This window comes from Penicillium hispanicum (genome assembly GCF_028827665.1).
Source record: "Penicillium hispanicum strain IBT 35686 chromosome Unknown utg000008l_segment0_segment0, whole genome shotgun sequence".
NCBI lineage: Eukaryota > Fungi > Ascomycota > Eurotiomycetes > Eurotiales > Aspergillaceae > Penicillium > Penicillium hispanicum.
Window position 1 is genome coordinate 515,283 of NW_026623200.1, and position 15,648 is coordinate 530,930.

Here is a 15,648-nt window from a genome sequence, read left to right on the forward strand (position 1 = left end):
TGGCCGTTCTCATTGGAAGGGGCTATGGCATGGATGTTTACGATCGCAGCCTGTCTCGGAAGTACATGCCAGTGCCCGCCCCCGGACGCTCTGGGAGCGTTGGAATGCTTCTTACATTCAGCAACCTAGCCGGGATGTGCTTGCCACCTTCTAGAAAACTGCGCCATTAAGTAAATTATGGGTCTGGCCCGAGCGAATGAGAATGTCGTGCCTGGATAGAAGCCGTGGGTGGTTCTGCGATCGGCTCGACAATGCGAAGAAAAGGGATTCATCAGCGCGTCACAAAGGAACCGAAGAAATTTCCCTCGGGCCAAGTCTCCCAGGGAAAAAAGAGTCTTTTGTTTTTTACGATTCAGAACAGTGCAGGGGCAGCTGCGGTATTAATGTCGGCCCCTGCAACCCAGCATCGGCTACTGCATGGGGACACACTTGGTACTGGGAGACGAAAAAAATCTCTTTGTTCAACTGTCTGTTTACGTCCTTGGCCGAGTGGGGCGTAAATTCCTCACTGGAAGAAGGTGCCGGTCTCAGAAACGACGATCGCCAACCAACCTTCACCCGAGTCAATCCTACTAACACCTCCAGGACTCCCAAGAAAAGCCATAAAATTCTCGACGAATGTGTAGGGTTCACGAGCCAGTTATATACCAGGTGAGAAAGATTCTTGAGAGCATGGCGTGCGAGTTCCATCGTGCTGATAAGGCACAGATGCGAGGTTCGGTGTGGTCAAATGCGGCCAGCCCCACCTCCCGGTGAGCCTTCGGTCGGTTCGAGTCTCGCACAGAGGCAATTATTATTCGCGATCGGGTGGCCCGTGGCCCCCACCCTGCTCCAAATCGGCACACCGAGTCCTCTGATGTCCCGAGGAGGTCCCGACGCCGAGCCGATTCGGCATCGTGCCGCTTCAGTGTCGTGTTGGCTATGTAGGAGAGGATGCTGCAGCGTGCAGTGCCGGGACATGAACCTTTCGTAGACTGGTATTCCTCACCATATTTCCAGCCAGCGCTTGCGTCGAAATGGGAGAAATAACCACGTTTCAGTCAATTTCTGCGCTTCGGCATCCCGACTGCAGGATCTGTCCACAGATGGACGGGACCAGACATCCAAATTTCGCCGAGCCCCACTCAGTCCAGGCCTCTTCCGTGACCTACGGTGGATACGCTAGGAAAAAAAATCTCTGAACCGAAATCAGCCCACACCCAAGATAAACATCGGAGAAAAACGTGCAAAGGGGGCTCGGTGGAACCTCTCCTAACGCTCCTTCCTACTGAGGGAGTCAGGATTCAGGCCTAGTGCATAGCAACCCAGCGGCCATCGCCAGCCAATCACAGCCGCATATCCTTATGTTCAGAGAGATTTCTTTCTGGAAAAGTGATGGCGCTGAGGGATTTGACCTCGTCCAGTCTGAGGATAGTATGGCATTATTATTATCCCTATGTGCTGTGAAGTCTGCGCTGTGCATTGTAGCTGTGTTCACAAGGTCCTAAGCATAACTCTATAATCGTCTATCCTCTGCTAGAAAACGGGATACTTCAGATTGTCGTGGCTATACTCTAACATGCACCGAGTACCTGGATTCAAATAGTCGAGACGTCCACATGTACAGTCGAGGTGAACAAGTGTCGCGAGAGCACACTTGAAGCCAGTCATTCTTAGAATTAAATCCCTAAGTGGTCCACGGTATTCCGCTAGACATATAATCACGGAAGAAACCTTGCCTAACTAAGTACCACTGTACCAAACGAGACACGATGGGGCGGTTCTCTTCATCTATTCCTTGCGCCTGGCCCCAGGTACGGGGTACGGGGTAAGACGTAGAAGATGACTCTTCAATCCGCAAAGAGTTAACTATCCACTTATAGTATCAATGACCTTGTGTCCCACACTGAAGATTCGATAGATATGCCCAACCTGTAAATCTTGGTATATGCCAAAGGTATCGCAGAAAGAAGGTAGTTGTTTCGACTGGGAATACTTCTGCTATAGTCTACTGACTTGAATACGCACCCGAATACACCTGAGGTGGTGGTATGATCATCGCATGCGCTACCGTAGACATACTCAGTGGCCTGTCCAGCTTGCGCAAAGCATGCCATGATGCTACACGTGCTAGTCTAACTCTCTAGTAACACGTATATACAAAGGGATATTCATTATTCGCAAAGGAGTCTGCAGGGGAGACTAGCTATGTGAATACCTTCTAGACTGTTACCATTTTTATTTCGGATTTTGTGATAGGGACAACTAGGTAGGGATGATATCGCTTAGCCATAATCAAGAGCGTGCCAGGTGCCAGGTGGCTGGGCTCCCTTGATTGGTTTGAAACATCGATTCCACAAGGGCAACCAATAGTAATATGACCACCTGCTCCAGCCATCAATCCCAATTGCAAGACAATGGTGGGTGTACGGCCCATATTAGCGGCCTGGAATCTTAGGCGACAACCCCGAAGACAGCCTCACTGGCCAAAGTCACAACTACACAAGATCGACCAACACCCGGGGCAGAACCGTAATTGAAAAAAGCGTCATCTGATTGGTATATGCAACATCATCAAGTCTCTAAAGAACTTTTGGCCCTATTGACTGGGAGAACAATCCCCCACAAATCGTAAAGCTGTTCATCCGCGTGATGTAAGATGGAAATCTCGGTTCAAATGAACAGAAGACCATAAATCAAAAATCACAGTTGTTAAGAACGCCCAACACCATTTTGCACCCGGTATGGAAACCAATTGACGATGATTAAGAATGGGTCTTGCTCGGTTCGTCGCCCGTAAAGGAATGGCCGTGGATGTGGACCCTTTAACGGCGCTGGTTCTTGCCAATACCACGCTTTCCGGAGAACTGTATTGAAATTGTTAGAACGATCATGTCAAGAAGAGTAATAATTATCGCCATGATGATTATGATCATCATGGAATAGTGAGTGATACATACCAGATGCTTGGCAAGAGACACCGTAGTGTGACGATCAGCCTCACCCTGTCGGGCCATGCGGTTCATCTGCTTCTGGCCCAGCTTGTGCAGGCGCTCGGCCTTGTCACGGGCGGTGGTATTGGTCACACCGTCATTACGACGATCGGTAGCGGCCTGGCTGCGGGCACGGCTCTTAGCACGAGCAATGGCCTGGCGGGGGTCGTCAAGGTCCATGGCGTCATTGTCGTCCGCCTCACTGCGAGTGGCTGTCCGACCACGAGCCTGGCTCTGGGAGCGGGCACGCGAACCAGCGGCATCCACATCGTAGCCGGCCCCGTCCAAAGCACGCTCCATCTCGGACAGCTTCTTGGCCTTGGCACTCCGGGGAATGGCGGCCCGGTTCTTCAGAGACTTGCGCATCTTAGCCTCGTTGCGCATCAGCACGCGCTTCTCGCGGATCAGGTCTGCCTTCATGCGGATGTCGGCATCCTCAGCATCCTCCACGCTCTCGTCAGACTCGTAGTAGCCATCCGCCTCCAGCTTCTCCTCTTCCTCCTCCAGAGCAGCCAACTTAGTTTCGATATCGGGATCCACAAAGTCGTAGATGTTTTTACCGTTCCACACCTCGGGAATCTTGTCGTGGTTCCAGTCCTTATCAGCCAAGGTGTAATCGCGCTGCATGTCGAAGCTGTAGACACCAGCTCCACCATTCTCCTCCTCGAGGTCGCGCTCGAGCTTGCGGCGGTTGGGGTCGTCCTTGTCGTACTTTTGAAGGTTCTTGACAGCCTCGGGAATGAAGCTCTCACGCACACCACCCATGGGCTGAGCAACGTGGATACGAGCCAGGACATCGCCCAGGCGACCGCCAGGAGTACCGGCAGTGCTGGTGCCAGACTTGAGCTTCTGCGCCACTCGCTCAGCGAGCAGCTTATCACAGGCGGCATTCTTCACCGCAGTCACACCCTCAGTGGTGGTGCAAGAGGCCTGCAGCATCTCGACATCCCCAGACTTCAGAATCTCCTGCAGCTCCTGCTGTTGCTCGGGGTCCAGATCCTCAGGGCGGCGGACATCGATCTTGTTAACGACAAGGTACACAATCTTGTTGGCAAAGAGGGGCCTGATGCTGTGGAATAGCTTGATCTGGTCGGCGACGGAGTAGCCGCACTGCTCCGAAAGATCCATGAAGTAAAGGATGGCGGAGCGAAGATGAGCAACCGCGGTGATGGACTGCATTTCGATGGTGTTCATCTCCTCTAGGGGGTGGTCGAGAATACCGGGGGTATCGATGGCCTGGAATCGCAAGTACTTGTAGTCAAAATGGCCGACAAACAGAGACTTGGTGGTGAAAGCGTAGGGCTGGACATCGACATCGGCACGGGTGATGCTGCGCAAGAAGCTCGACTTGCCGACATTGGGGTATCCGCAGATCAGGAGAGTGCGGGTGTTGGGGTCAATCGAGGGCAGACGACCCAAATGCTGGCGGACCTGCTCCAGGTAGACGAGAGGGTCTTTCAGGCGGCGGCAGATAGTTGCCATGCGACCGAGCCCAGCGCGCTTGAGTTGCTTGCATTGGAACAAAGACTGCGCATACTTGATAAGGCGGACGTAGTCGCGGGAAACGGTCTCAATCAGGTGCTTGGCAGTCGAGACCTGGCCAAGGGCAATGCGGAAGTGGTCGGCGTCGTAGAGAGTGTTCATCAAATCCTTGTCTGAGCGGAATTAGACCCCGCCCGAGATATGCGGGTCGCAGAGAGACTTACGGAAAGGATGAATGTCCTGCAGACGAGGAAATCCATCGAGAATGGCCTGGAACTTCTCACAGAAGGTCTCCTGGGTGTACTTGACCTTACGGGTGTAGAAACCTGCCGGCGAAAATTTTCGATTAGCGATGCTGATTTTATTGATAACCCCGATAACTTTTTTATCCGGTTGCCACCTTCGACCAAAATAAGTCAAGGCCCTTGCTCGAAGAAGGGAAAGTACCTCTGATACGACTGATCTTGAAGCCGGCACGAATCTGGGTGGGCAGCTGGCGCTGAGTGCGACTCAGGACGATGTCGAGGAATTCCTGGCTGGTGGGCACAGGCGCAATCTAGCGGTGAAAGGTATCAGCAGGCGACGCTCTTTGACCAAGGCCTGCAGAGCTAAAACAGAGGCACCAAGGATATAGCACACTCACATCCTTCCACGTCGTCTTCATGATGGGCCACGGGAGTCAAGGGAAGTTGCAGTGACTCTGGAGTGGAAGGGTTGTTGGGTCTGTTTCTCCGCGAAAAAAATTGTTTGTCGGGACACTTTTCTGCCGGGCGGTGAGCAAATGCGGGGGCCTGGATTGGATGCGATAACCGAGCGACCGACACTGGACGACTATCTAGTTGGGTAGAGATCCTATCAGGTCTTTCATCCCTGAGCTATATTCAATTGCATTGTGTTTATCATTGAGTGATGTAACTCGCAGGCGGTGCTCATGTACATCGCATTTCAACTATGGTACACAAGCCCTTGTGGCCGATGGGCCTAAGCCTTTTTCTCATGAGATCAAGATCCGTAAGACTGGTCCTGCCCTAGAAACGAAAAACAAGAAAAAAAAAAAAAAAAAAAAAAAAAAAAAACAGAACTCCATTTTCTTTCAAACCGAAGGACCTTAACCGATGACCGGACATGAACGTGCGTGACAGGGGACATGAGAGGAAGAAACCAGACTAAATAAATAGAACGGACAAAAAGGAAAAGCAGACCGGCAACCTGGCCACGTACGGTCCACGCCTAGAAAGATGCAAAACAACAAGAAAAACCGCCCACGGTTTAGTTTTCTTCATCACCAAACTCTAAGACCTATTGTTGTATATCAGTCAGATATATAATCAGGTTGGTTGAATGACGGGGTATCTTACCAGATCAACCCATCCGCCACCGCCAAATTGGCATTTGCTCAGGCCACGGGACTCAAACCCGAAGGATTCATAGAATGGAACCAAGTGGTCGTGGGCAATAATGGCAATCCGATCCGCAATTTGCGCTTCCCGGATTCGATGGATATAGGACTTCATCAGGGTGCTGCCGACCTGCTTTCCCTGGTGCTCGGGCAGCACTGCCAGCGAGTGGATCGCAATAGTACCGCCGCCTTCTTCGTGGCCAACAGCACTGCCATCTTCAAAGGTCCAGCGGTGATTTTGCCAGTTTTGAGGGAGGCGCATCGATCGATCAGTCACGCAGGGCTCTGAAGTGCGGGTGGCAATAATGTGTCCGACCAAAGTCGCACGGGGCTTGGGTTGGGGTTCCCTTTCGTCCTCATCCCTGGCGCCCAGGACTGGCAGAGTGAACAGACCCAAGCTGAGTTCGGGGCATCTCGTCAGGCGGTAGATGAACTAAGCAGATGAACCTCGTTAGCGGATGAATCTCCCTTATGGATGTCGGCGCACGGCCTCGAAAGCAGCCTCCCAGTAGGTCAACAGATTACACCGGGTCTGATCGGAGCCGCAATCAAGCACACTGTCCCGCCGGGTCGTTGGAAGCATTTTGGGATGTCATACCTTGTCACGCGAGCAGCGCTCCGCCTCTGGGAATGCATTCTCCACCGCGACGCAGTCCTCCACATTAGACACGGAAAGCAATTGTACGAAGGGGTGCAGCTCATCGAGTTTCGTCCGGTGATGTGTAGGGGGTCGGCGGAACCAGTATGGGAAGTCGGCTGCATCTTCCTGGTCCACTGCGACGTAGTCCTCATCCACTTCCTCGTCGTCGTCACCATCGTCGAGGGGGAATCCATTGGCCAGCGCGATGCCCGCGCGGCTCATAATGCGGGACAGCTCGGTGTTGCTCGGGGTCCCCAAGGATAGATCGTCGGCGTTGGACAATGGCCTGAGGCCGCTGGCGTCAGGGCCGGGCATGGATTCCGAAGACCGCTCGCTGGGATCAGACATGATGACTTGGGAGGAATGGGAGAAATGCGCGCAGGCAATCTAGAGCACCGGAGGCGAGCGAGAACGGAATGGTGTCGTGTGGGCAGGAGCGCACTTGCACGGTCGCTTCTTGCAGGGGACCCGGCTTGGTGGCGCCGATGGGGAACAGAGGATGCAAATCTAGACCGGTGGGGTATTAGTCGATATGCAGGTCATTGAATCTCGCGATCCCGACTGAAAAAACATTCAAGCCCGTCCGTGAGAGAAATCGTCTCAGATTTTGACTCTTGGGAGTCCGATTGGCGTTCCCGCAGATAAGAATCTGCGACAGAGTGTGCGCAAGGAGGGGCAGCCGAGATGGGATGAAAGGGGGCGCCGGAGACAGGATGAAGGGGACGCAGGGGGGAAGAAGGAGCAAGTTTGCGCGTACCTGAGGGTTTCGATGTGGGAACAACTGAAAACAACGGGGATCTTGGGACTCTGGAAGTTTTGCGGTTGAGCAAAAAGATTGAAGAAGTGGCGGGGCGTCGCAAGTACCGGCGACCTCGATGGTACTCAAGTTCCGCCTGGCGGGGCTCTGCCAGCCCAGGTCACTCTCGGTACTCGCGACCGCCCCGAAGCCACCGATGGGAAATGACGGGTTGAACGCCATTTGGCTGCCAATCATCGATGCGATCCGGTCTCTCGGTGTCAATCGTGCGCTTCTAGAAAGCGGACCCCCCTTGTCGGTGAACGGGGCGTGGATAGCCCTGTTCCATATACGGAAGACATTTCCATCATGAGTGTATCTTGATCCTCTCTCAGACCGATCGGTAGGAACAAATCAAATGCAAGACTAGGTATGGATTCCTATGTCTGCCAGACTGAACTGCCACAGCCAAGGGAGTACCTAGGTAGGAGTATATATCTGCCTAAGTGCATTGGCCATCCTGTCCCAGACTATGTTGTATGGCTGCCTCTTGTCTGGTTCCCCGGCAGGCAATGTTGGGACTGATATATGGAAAACAACCTGAGATAGGCTTGGTCCCTGTCACGTCCAGTAGGAATGGAGCTGGATTGGATTTATTTGAGTGGAAGAGAATGATCCATCACTCGCAAAGACATTCGAGAGGGAAGGATAGGTGATAGAACCAATTTGGATCTGGCCAGGTGTTCATAAAGCACCACAAGTGATAGTCTGATTCTTGTGCCACCTTTCGATTACAGCCACCGATCTCTGGACAGGTGTTGCATAACGACACCCAATGGCCAATAGCGAAGGGTGCAGTGCGTGCAAGGATTCAACATAGCTTCCCCGCATCAATCCATCCACTATCCACCTTCAACACCATGCTGATAGATTTTCTCAGAGAGTAAGCGGCTCCAGCCAGTAATCGACCGATCCCGGCCCGATCATCCTTGCGCGGAGACCGTCGTCTCCTTAGTCTGAATATAAAAATCCCTCCGAGGATCGCCGGGCGGTGAACCCCGACCGAAGATGCGTCATTCCAATCGTTATCTTTTGGACTCGCTTCCTTTCCTCTGGGCTAGCCCGCCTGTGGTGATTTGTGATTCTGAGGCTGCTCCTCCATCCTGCCGCTGGAGTGGTGCTGGCAGCCCATCATGAGTGCCCGAGCACTGAATTGGCCTCGAACTTCGCTAGCGAAGGTGCGCATCCACCGCTCGTTCTATCCACAATAGCTAACGGCCCTGCAGCACCGTGTCGCTCACGCCAATGACCCCACTGCCATACCCTCAGTGCAATCACTCCATGCGAGACCGCTCCAGATTTCTGAGTTCTCAAACTCAAGTCAGAACCATGAGCGACTCGGGCGTCGCGCAAAGGAGAAGCTTCTGGATCGAGTATGTGATAGAATATAGTCCAGGCGAAATGGCATACTCATGATTTTGTTTTGTCACTTTAGGAATTCTTTCTGAGTCTCCTGAGCTCTGCCTCAACTAAACGAGAAGCCAAATCCTACCTGGCTCGCTTCAAGAACAACCCTCAGAAGTCAACACCCAAGTCCACCGCTGAATCTCCGAAGGAGCCCCCAACATCGCTACCCTCCGGCGTCAATCTGGGATCTTTCTACGGCGCATCTAGAGCTGTCTATGACAGTCCGGTATTCCGACAATATACGACACCTGCTCCACAGGGTGAAGAACCGTCGGAGCGACTGCATCTGGCCCTGATCAAAATTACTACGCCGCAATCCCTCGATGACTCCGTTCTCACCGGGGTGGCGAGGACTTTGTCGCAACTGGTCCGCCTGGGAATGGCCTGCTGCGTGGTGGTCGATCCAGGAAAGATGGACACTGCGGCTGCGGTGCGACAGGCCGCCATCAGCCAAGCTAATCGGATTTCGGCGGCCGTCGATGAACAGCCTGACTCGAAATCGTTCTGTCTGGACTCGGCCCTATCGATCTCTGAGAATGAACTCGGTCATCCCACAGTCATGTCACGTAAAGGGCTTCTGGCACCCCTACGGGACGGGCACGTCGTCATCGTCACACCTGTTGCGTACACCGAGGACAACCCGAGGGCCGTTCCCGTATCCGCGGATGAGGCGGTTCTTGCTCTGACCAAGGAGTTTGCTGGGCTGGCAACTTTGCCAGACCCGGATGAAGACCCTACCGTGACCGCAGAACGAATCAGCGGCCTACAAAAGGAGGTCTCGTTAGATCGGGTGATTCTCTTGCATCCACTTGGAGGTATCCCAGCCTTCAGAGGCCCCCAGACATCTCATGTCTTCATCAATATGGAGCAGGAATTCGATGAGATCCAGCATGAGCTGCTCCAAACACGAAAGTCTCTCTGCGGAGAGGGTGATTGCCCAGCAACCTCCCAGAACCTGGAAGCACCGTCCTCGATTTTGAACAGCAACCCCCTCTCCAAATTCGCGAACAAAGAAATTGCCACCCCTCTCCCAGAGCTGTCGGAGCAGTTGCCTGGGGCCACGACGATGAAGCCGGTCCTCGATGGACATCTCGAGAACCTCCGTCTATCTCAACAAGCCCTGGCAATGCTGCCGTCCGCTTCATCAGGGATTATCACTTCCCCACAAGAAGTTGCCCATTCAGCCCGCGCACCCCAGACAGCTGCTTCAGACCTGTCTGCCGTCGGGACACGACGCCAGCGAAATCCCCTCATCCATAACCTCCTGACTGATAAGCCTCTCCTGTCATCGTCACTTCCCCCTGGGCGACGGGGTGCTGCTAATGGCAGCACCGGTATCTTCAGTCCGCTCACGTCTCACACCACCTTTGTTAAACGAGGGATGCCTCTCACCATCCTCCCAAGCCCACGCCTGCAATCGTGGACTGCACAGAGCCAACCGCGGCTGCAACTAAATGACCCATCCATTGACCTGCCACGACTTGTTCACCTCATCGAGGATTCCTTCGATCGAAAGCTCGATCTGCAAGACTACCTCAAACGCGTCAATGATCGCATTGCCGGCCTCATCGTCGCCGGTGAGTACGAAGGCGGCGCAATTCTCACCTGGGAAACACCGCCAGGTGTCGTGGACGATGGCAGTCCCGAGAGCGCAGCGCGCATGGTTCCATACCTGGATAAATTCGCCGTCCTCAAACGCAGCCAGGGTGCAGGCGGCGTGGCTGACGTGGTGTTCAATGCGATGGTGCGCTCGTGCTTTCCTAGCGGCGTGTGCTGGCGCAGTCGCAAGGACAACCCTGTCAACAAATGGTATTTTGAACGGTCGTGTGGGTCATGGAAGCTCTCCGATAGCAATTGGACTATGTTCTGGACAACACCCGGACTACCAGAGGACACGAGACGATTTCAGGACTATGAGGCTGTATGTCGGGCTATTCAGCCTAGCTGGGCGGACAACAAAAGCGTTGTGGATTGAGGCTTGTAGATTGATGCTAGACATGCTCTCTTGTGTGTTTATTCGGGCAATGCCTGTAAGACGGTATATAGAAACTCAATGGGATCTCGTCTGCGAGCCCATCTCGTTCAATAGCTTCTACATGGGGGTGTTTGAATAGTTGCCATTTTCGAGCCGAGCATATAGATCGTCCCGCGCCGCCATTGGCTGGCTCCCTGGCAAACGCCGACGTCAACTCGACCGCCTGCCAACAGCCAAGCTTCCTCCACGCCGCCATGACACGATGCCCATCTGCATCGAGTGCTCATACCCGGTCTCGCACCTGTACAGCGCCTACAGTCGCGCTGATGACCGCTCCCAGGGCAAAGGCGTGCGATTGACACAGTGCCCGCGCTGTCAGCGGTTCGCCGACAAATACGTCGAATACGACTTCGTCGTGATCTTTATTGACCTGGTCCTCATCAAACCACAGGTGATTCAATGACCCTCTGATGATACATGACGAAAAACTAACACTGGTTCCCACAGGTGTACCGACATCTCCTATTCAACCGCCTCGGACGTGATGACAACCGATTCGACGTAAGTGGAGCATCTCATCCGACATAGGATACCAAGTTAAACAAAGATTCCCTCCAGCGGTCGATTATTCGGCTTGGCGTTCTTCTCCTCCTATTCGATGTCTACTTGACCTGGGCGCGCCTCGAAAAAGATCCCTCCCTCGCCGCTGCGTTCATCTCGCGCGCCCCAATCGTCGTCCAATACCTCTTCTTTCTCACACTCAACGCGGCGGCTACTCTCGCGCACCACCTCACCGTCCGTCTAGTGGCCTCCATCCTTGTCCCCAAGTCGCATCGTTATGGCACTTCAGAGAGTACCAACAGCACTACCAATTCCCATGCCACGACAGACGCCGGCACAGCCACGGCCACAAGCACCGGCGAACATACTGCCGCCTTCCGCTCCAGCCCACCAACACCAACCATCCGCCCCTCGCCATCGTCGCAGTCTGTAACTACACAGTCTCAGACACAGACACATACACATACACAGCAGCCGGACATAGGCGTGCCCCAGCAGAGACTCACACCCAACCCCGGCCCAGCCGGCGACACCTCCTCGCCCGACCCATCGTCCATCCCCTTCCGCGCACCACTCCCAGTCCCGCAGCAACGCCCCCGACCAGCTCTCAGACGAACATCCACAGCACCGCTACAGAACATCCGGCCCCTCCCCCCGCCCACAGCAGCAAGCCCCACAGCCATCAGCACCGCCCTGCTCGTCAGCAGCTGCGCAAAGCTCTTCCCCATCCTCCTGGTCATCTGGGGCGCGGACGGCGGCGGCGCCCAAGAAAGCGCAGAGACGCACTCGCCCACCCACGCGGCGCCAACATTCCGGAAAGCCGGTGCGGCGCGCGGCGGCGGCGCGCTGTACTCGTCGTCTCTCCTGGAATCCTGGCTTGCGGCCGGAGAGGTCTTCCTACGTCCGTATCTGCCGACGACGTACCTGACCTGGCTGTTTGATCTGCTTGCGTCGCTGCTGTCGCTCGGAGTGGTGGATACGCATCTCGTCTTGCTGAGTAACATCGAGGCGCTGTATATCCTCCTCGGGTGTGGGTATCTGCGGGCTGTGGCGGTTGCGGTTGCGGGACAGATTGCGCGATGGGCGGTGCAGAGGGTTATTCTTGGTGCGGTGGGGATTGGATAATTGGTGTTGCTGGGCGTTATGCTAGAGTCTGTATAATAGATACGTACTTGCATATTTACTAGTAATCAGGAGTTGATTCGAACAACTTGCCTTTTCATATCATCGATGCTGAACGAGCTATGTAGAGAAATTACATAGTGAACAGACAAGGAAGCAAGTAGATTCATCTAGACCCAGAGAGAAAAGGCTGTACAAACACCCGCATCTCAAGTGCACAAATCCCAGTCATCACCCGGCACGGTATAGCAGGTCCCAGAGCATACAGCAGAAGAAAACCGAATGCGCAGAATGTGTTCAGGAAAGAATGGTTTACTCTGGTACCCGGTCGGGTCGGATATCGGCCCTCTTTGGAGCGATGAGCGGGTGCAACTGTGCGAGGAAGACGATAGCTATAGATATGAGTTAGTTCTGCGTTGCTCTCCTTTGCGTGCAGCCAAATGTGATATGATAAGGGACGCAATGGCAACGAAAGCCCAATAGAAACGTACCCCACATCAGATAACAGGAGACGAACGAAAGAATCAGTGTGCTACGCCAGACACTAATCAAAATAGATGTTAGCCGCCGCGATTCTAGATTCTGGTGGTGCGGTTTTGTGTTCGCCTGGACAGAGCACTTACGTCTGGTTCTCGCCCTTCGGGCTGAAGAACCACGCAGCCACGGAGGCGGCCACGATGATGATCAGGCCGAGGAGAAGACTCCACCTGTATTCAGTCGTTAGCACTTGGGTCCTCTCCGCGGGCGAACTGAACAGATACGCAGCAAGGGCTGGCGATGGTTTGGGAGGACTGGAGCCAGAGAATCCGAGATACCATCTATTTGCCGTCTCGATTTGGAGATGGAACATACCCGCTTGCCATTTTGATATTGTTTTTGTCTTCACGAGCCCTTCAAGATGCTAATGTCCCCAGACGTGGTGGTGTCGTTGCAAGTAGAATGCCTCGACTTGAGAGCTCCACGAGATGATACCCAATGCAGCTCTATCGGGTCGGATGATGTAGCCTCAGACGCAGTGAAGCACTTAGGCGTAAAAGGGATTCGGAGTCCGCGGGCTTATATGTCGTTTCGGAGTTGGAGATTCGTTCGCGTCGTCGACCGACTAGTTGCTCGAAGGGCTAGGCGGAATGCGTCAATTGTCAAGACTCGTTGGAGGAAATATGCCACTCCAGATAATCGCAGAGCAGGTATCTCCGCGAAAATCGTCTCGGGTGTTGTGTTAACTCGAAGGCGCAGGTACCGGGCTCGGCCAGCTGGACGGTAATCGGCGACTCGGGGCAGCGGTCTGCGATTGATATTGGTCCGGCGATGGGCTGCGTAGTGCCGGATGAATATTTCACAATCTCTCCACCACAAAGTACGGTAGTCGCGCAGGAATAATAATGGAAAGGCGGCCTGGCGTGGATGAGCGGCGTTGGATGGCGGAGCTCCTGGAGCTAGCGGGACGTCGACACCTCAGGCGCTGCGGGCGGTCGCCTGCGTCGCGTAGCACATGCCGACATGAAGTGGCTCCATCCTTCGTTCTAGCCTGACCATGATGGTTAATTGGACGAGGGATCCTGCACTACAATATTGCGGAATCCTAATCTATTGGTTTTGAGACGCAAAACGTAAAAACTGAAGGTGATCCCTTAGGACGACACAGGAGCAACAAAGGCGATAGATACAAAAGGCAGTCCCCGAAACTAAGCCGGGGCTCGAAAGAGAACAAGAACGGAAATGATGGAGAACTACGCTTATGCGCCTTCACGGCTCTTGCGATAGCTGGCCTAGACAAAGGATTAGAGGATGCAGGTTTTACTAGAGGACGATCACAAGCTTACCTCCTGCTCAACCTGCAGCGCATCCACAGTCGGGGCGAGCTCGCTGAGAATCTCGTAGGCCTTCTTGTGGAACTCCAGCTGGGCGGCGATCAGGTCGGCCAGGTTGCGCAGGGGCTCGGGGGTATCAAGAACCTGAAATGAGGGAGACCCAATGTTAGCTTTCTGTTTCTTGATAGAGATCACCATTGAACGCAATCTCTAAGACAAACCACCTCAGTACGTACGTTCTTCATCACGCTCACAGCCTCCTCAGTCTGACCGACAAACTCATCCTCAGCCTGCTCAATCTCCGCACGGGCATCCTCGCTGAGGTTGTCCAAGTCGCCTCGGGCGGCAGCCTTCTTGCTCGCCTTGACCGAGTCAAGTGTCAAGCGGGCATTCTCAACATTCTTACGGGCCTTGGCGGCGAACATCAAGTTGGTGTTGAGGGTGGTGTTCCAGCCAGCCAGGAAGCGGGACTGGATCTGGGCGTCCTGCGACAGACGGGCCTCGCCGACCTTCTCTTCCGCCAAGGCATACTTCTCCAGCGCAGTGGCGAGGGGGTCCTCGCCCTCGGTGCTCTGGACGAGGGTCTGGGAGCCGGCGAGTGAGGCGCGCGCGATGGCATGGTTGAAGGTCTTGGGCTGGGGCTTCGCCGACGGGGGCGCGGTCAAGGCAGCCTGGGCTTCGGCAGGGGAGCCAGCCTGCGACAGAAGCTGAACCTTCTCGTTGATGGTGCGACCCAGGTCATTGAAAGACTCGCGAATGTTGGGCGGGTAGTCGTAGGCCTCGTTGGAGTATTGAGAGCTATATCGCGGAGGGAATCGTCCCGGCCCGGTCAGTGGGTGCTGCACATCACAGATGCGAGGGGGCATGGCAAGCGAGGACTCACGTCACCTGCAGCAGCTTCTGGTGGACAAGCTTCAGCGCATCGACGCGCTTCTCAAGTTCGATGTACTCATCGGGGAGTTGGGTCTTGTCTTCAGCCTGGCCCAGCTGCTCCTTGATCATCTGCTGGGTACGCTGCGCAAAAGGCGTAAAGTTCGCGCTACTCGCCCAAGCGAACACAGACAAGACGGTGTCAGCCAGCGACCTTGGGTCTAGAACGGGGAGACGGGGGGTTTGTTGTTTCGAAGGCTGCGCGATCAGGGGGACTGATCGGGGATACGGGCGCAACTCACCTGAAGTTCTTACCGAATGCCTGCACTCGATCCATGATTGCAAGGGATTGAGGGAATGGGAGAGTTTAGGGAGGGGGAGATGATGGAACAGACATCACCAGCTGCGAAGACACGAAGGGCCATCCCGCTGCACCGCCCCACCACACCAGCCACGGTTTCATCAGGCATCACATTTACGGCATGGGATCCTTTAATAGTCTAAAGGAAGTGTTGAAAGAAAAAATGGAAATAACGAGGTAGAAAGAATACATAGGAAGAAAAGAGCCTGAGTATCGTGGCCCGTAAACATCGTGTCATTCATCTCCAAATGA

The 15,648-nt window shown here is 54.3% G+C and overlaps 6 protein-coding genes across 6 annotated transcripts; 2 read left to right on the plus strand and 4 right to left on the minus strand.

Annotated features, from left to right (window-relative positions):
* Nucleotides 1–2,804: 2,804 nt before the first annotated feature.
* On the minus strand, nucleotides 2,805–5,118 carry N7459_009032 (putative GTPase NOG1; the record flags this gene model as incomplete). Its single annotated transcript, XM_056948200.1, has 5 exons — nucleotides 2,805–2,846; nucleotides 2,940–4,627; nucleotides 4,679–4,780; nucleotides 4,902–5,010; nucleotides 5,098–5,118. The coding sequence occupies 5 exons, from the start codon at nucleotides 5,116–5,118 to the stop codon at nucleotides 2,805–2,807; spliced, it is 1,962 nt and encodes a 653-aa protein (XP_056795425.1).
* Nucleotides 5,119–5,723: 605 nt separating this feature from the next.
* On the minus strand, nucleotides 5,724–6,841 carry N7459_009033 (polyamine acetyltransferase; the record flags this gene model as incomplete). The annotated part of the gene is made up of 3 exons (XM_056948201.1): nucleotides 5,724–5,753; nucleotides 5,813–6,286; nucleotides 6,452–6,841. 3 exons carry the CDS (start codon nucleotides 6,839–6,841, stop codon nucleotides 5,724–5,726), a joined length of 894 nt encoding a protein of 297 aa, XP_056795426.1.
* A 1,581-nt stretch (nucleotides 6,842–8,422) lies between these two features.
* arg2 (acetyl-CoA:L-glutamate N-acetyltransferase) lies at nucleotides 8,423–10,671 on the plus strand (the record flags this gene model as incomplete). Its single annotated transcript, XM_056948202.1, has 3 exons — nucleotides 8,423–8,467; nucleotides 8,516–8,662; nucleotides 8,725–10,671. The coding sequence occupies 3 exons, from the start codon at nucleotides 8,423–8,425 to the stop codon at nucleotides 10,669–10,671; spliced, it is 2,139 nt and encodes a 712-aa protein (XP_056795427.1).
* A 262-nt stretch (nucleotides 10,672–10,933) lies between these two features.
* Nucleotides 10,934–12,357, plus strand: N7459_009035 (sterol homeostasis protein ARV1; the record flags this gene model as incomplete). The annotated part of the gene is made up of 3 exons (XM_056948203.1): nucleotides 10,934–11,122; nucleotides 11,179–11,232; nucleotides 11,290–12,357. The coding sequence occupies 3 exons, from the start codon at nucleotides 10,934–10,936 to the stop codon at nucleotides 12,355–12,357; spliced, it is 1,311 nt and encodes a 436-aa protein (XP_056795428.1).
* A 309-nt stretch (nucleotides 12,358–12,666) lies between these two features.
* On the minus strand, nucleotides 12,667–13,217 carry N7459_009036 (H(+)-transporting V0 sector ATPase subunit e; the record flags this gene model as incomplete). Its single annotated transcript, XM_056948204.1, has 4 exons — nucleotides 12,667–12,746; nucleotides 12,846–12,898; nucleotides 12,978–13,061; nucleotides 13,207–13,217. The coding sequence occupies 4 exons, from the start codon at nucleotides 13,215–13,217 to the stop codon at nucleotides 12,667–12,669; spliced, it is 228 nt and encodes a 75-aa protein (XP_056795429.1).
* A 948-nt stretch (nucleotides 13,218–14,165) lies between these two features.
* N7459_009037 (BAR domain-containing protein) lies at nucleotides 14,166–15,372 on the minus strand (the record flags this gene model as incomplete). Its single annotated transcript, XM_056948205.1, has 4 exons — nucleotides 14,166–14,309; nucleotides 14,402–14,963; nucleotides 15,049–15,204; nucleotides 15,338–15,372. 4 exons carry the CDS (start codon nucleotides 15,370–15,372, stop codon nucleotides 14,166–14,168), a joined length of 897 nt encoding a protein of 298 aa, XP_056795430.1.
* Between the last annotated feature and the right edge of the window lie 276 nt (nucleotides 15,373–15,648).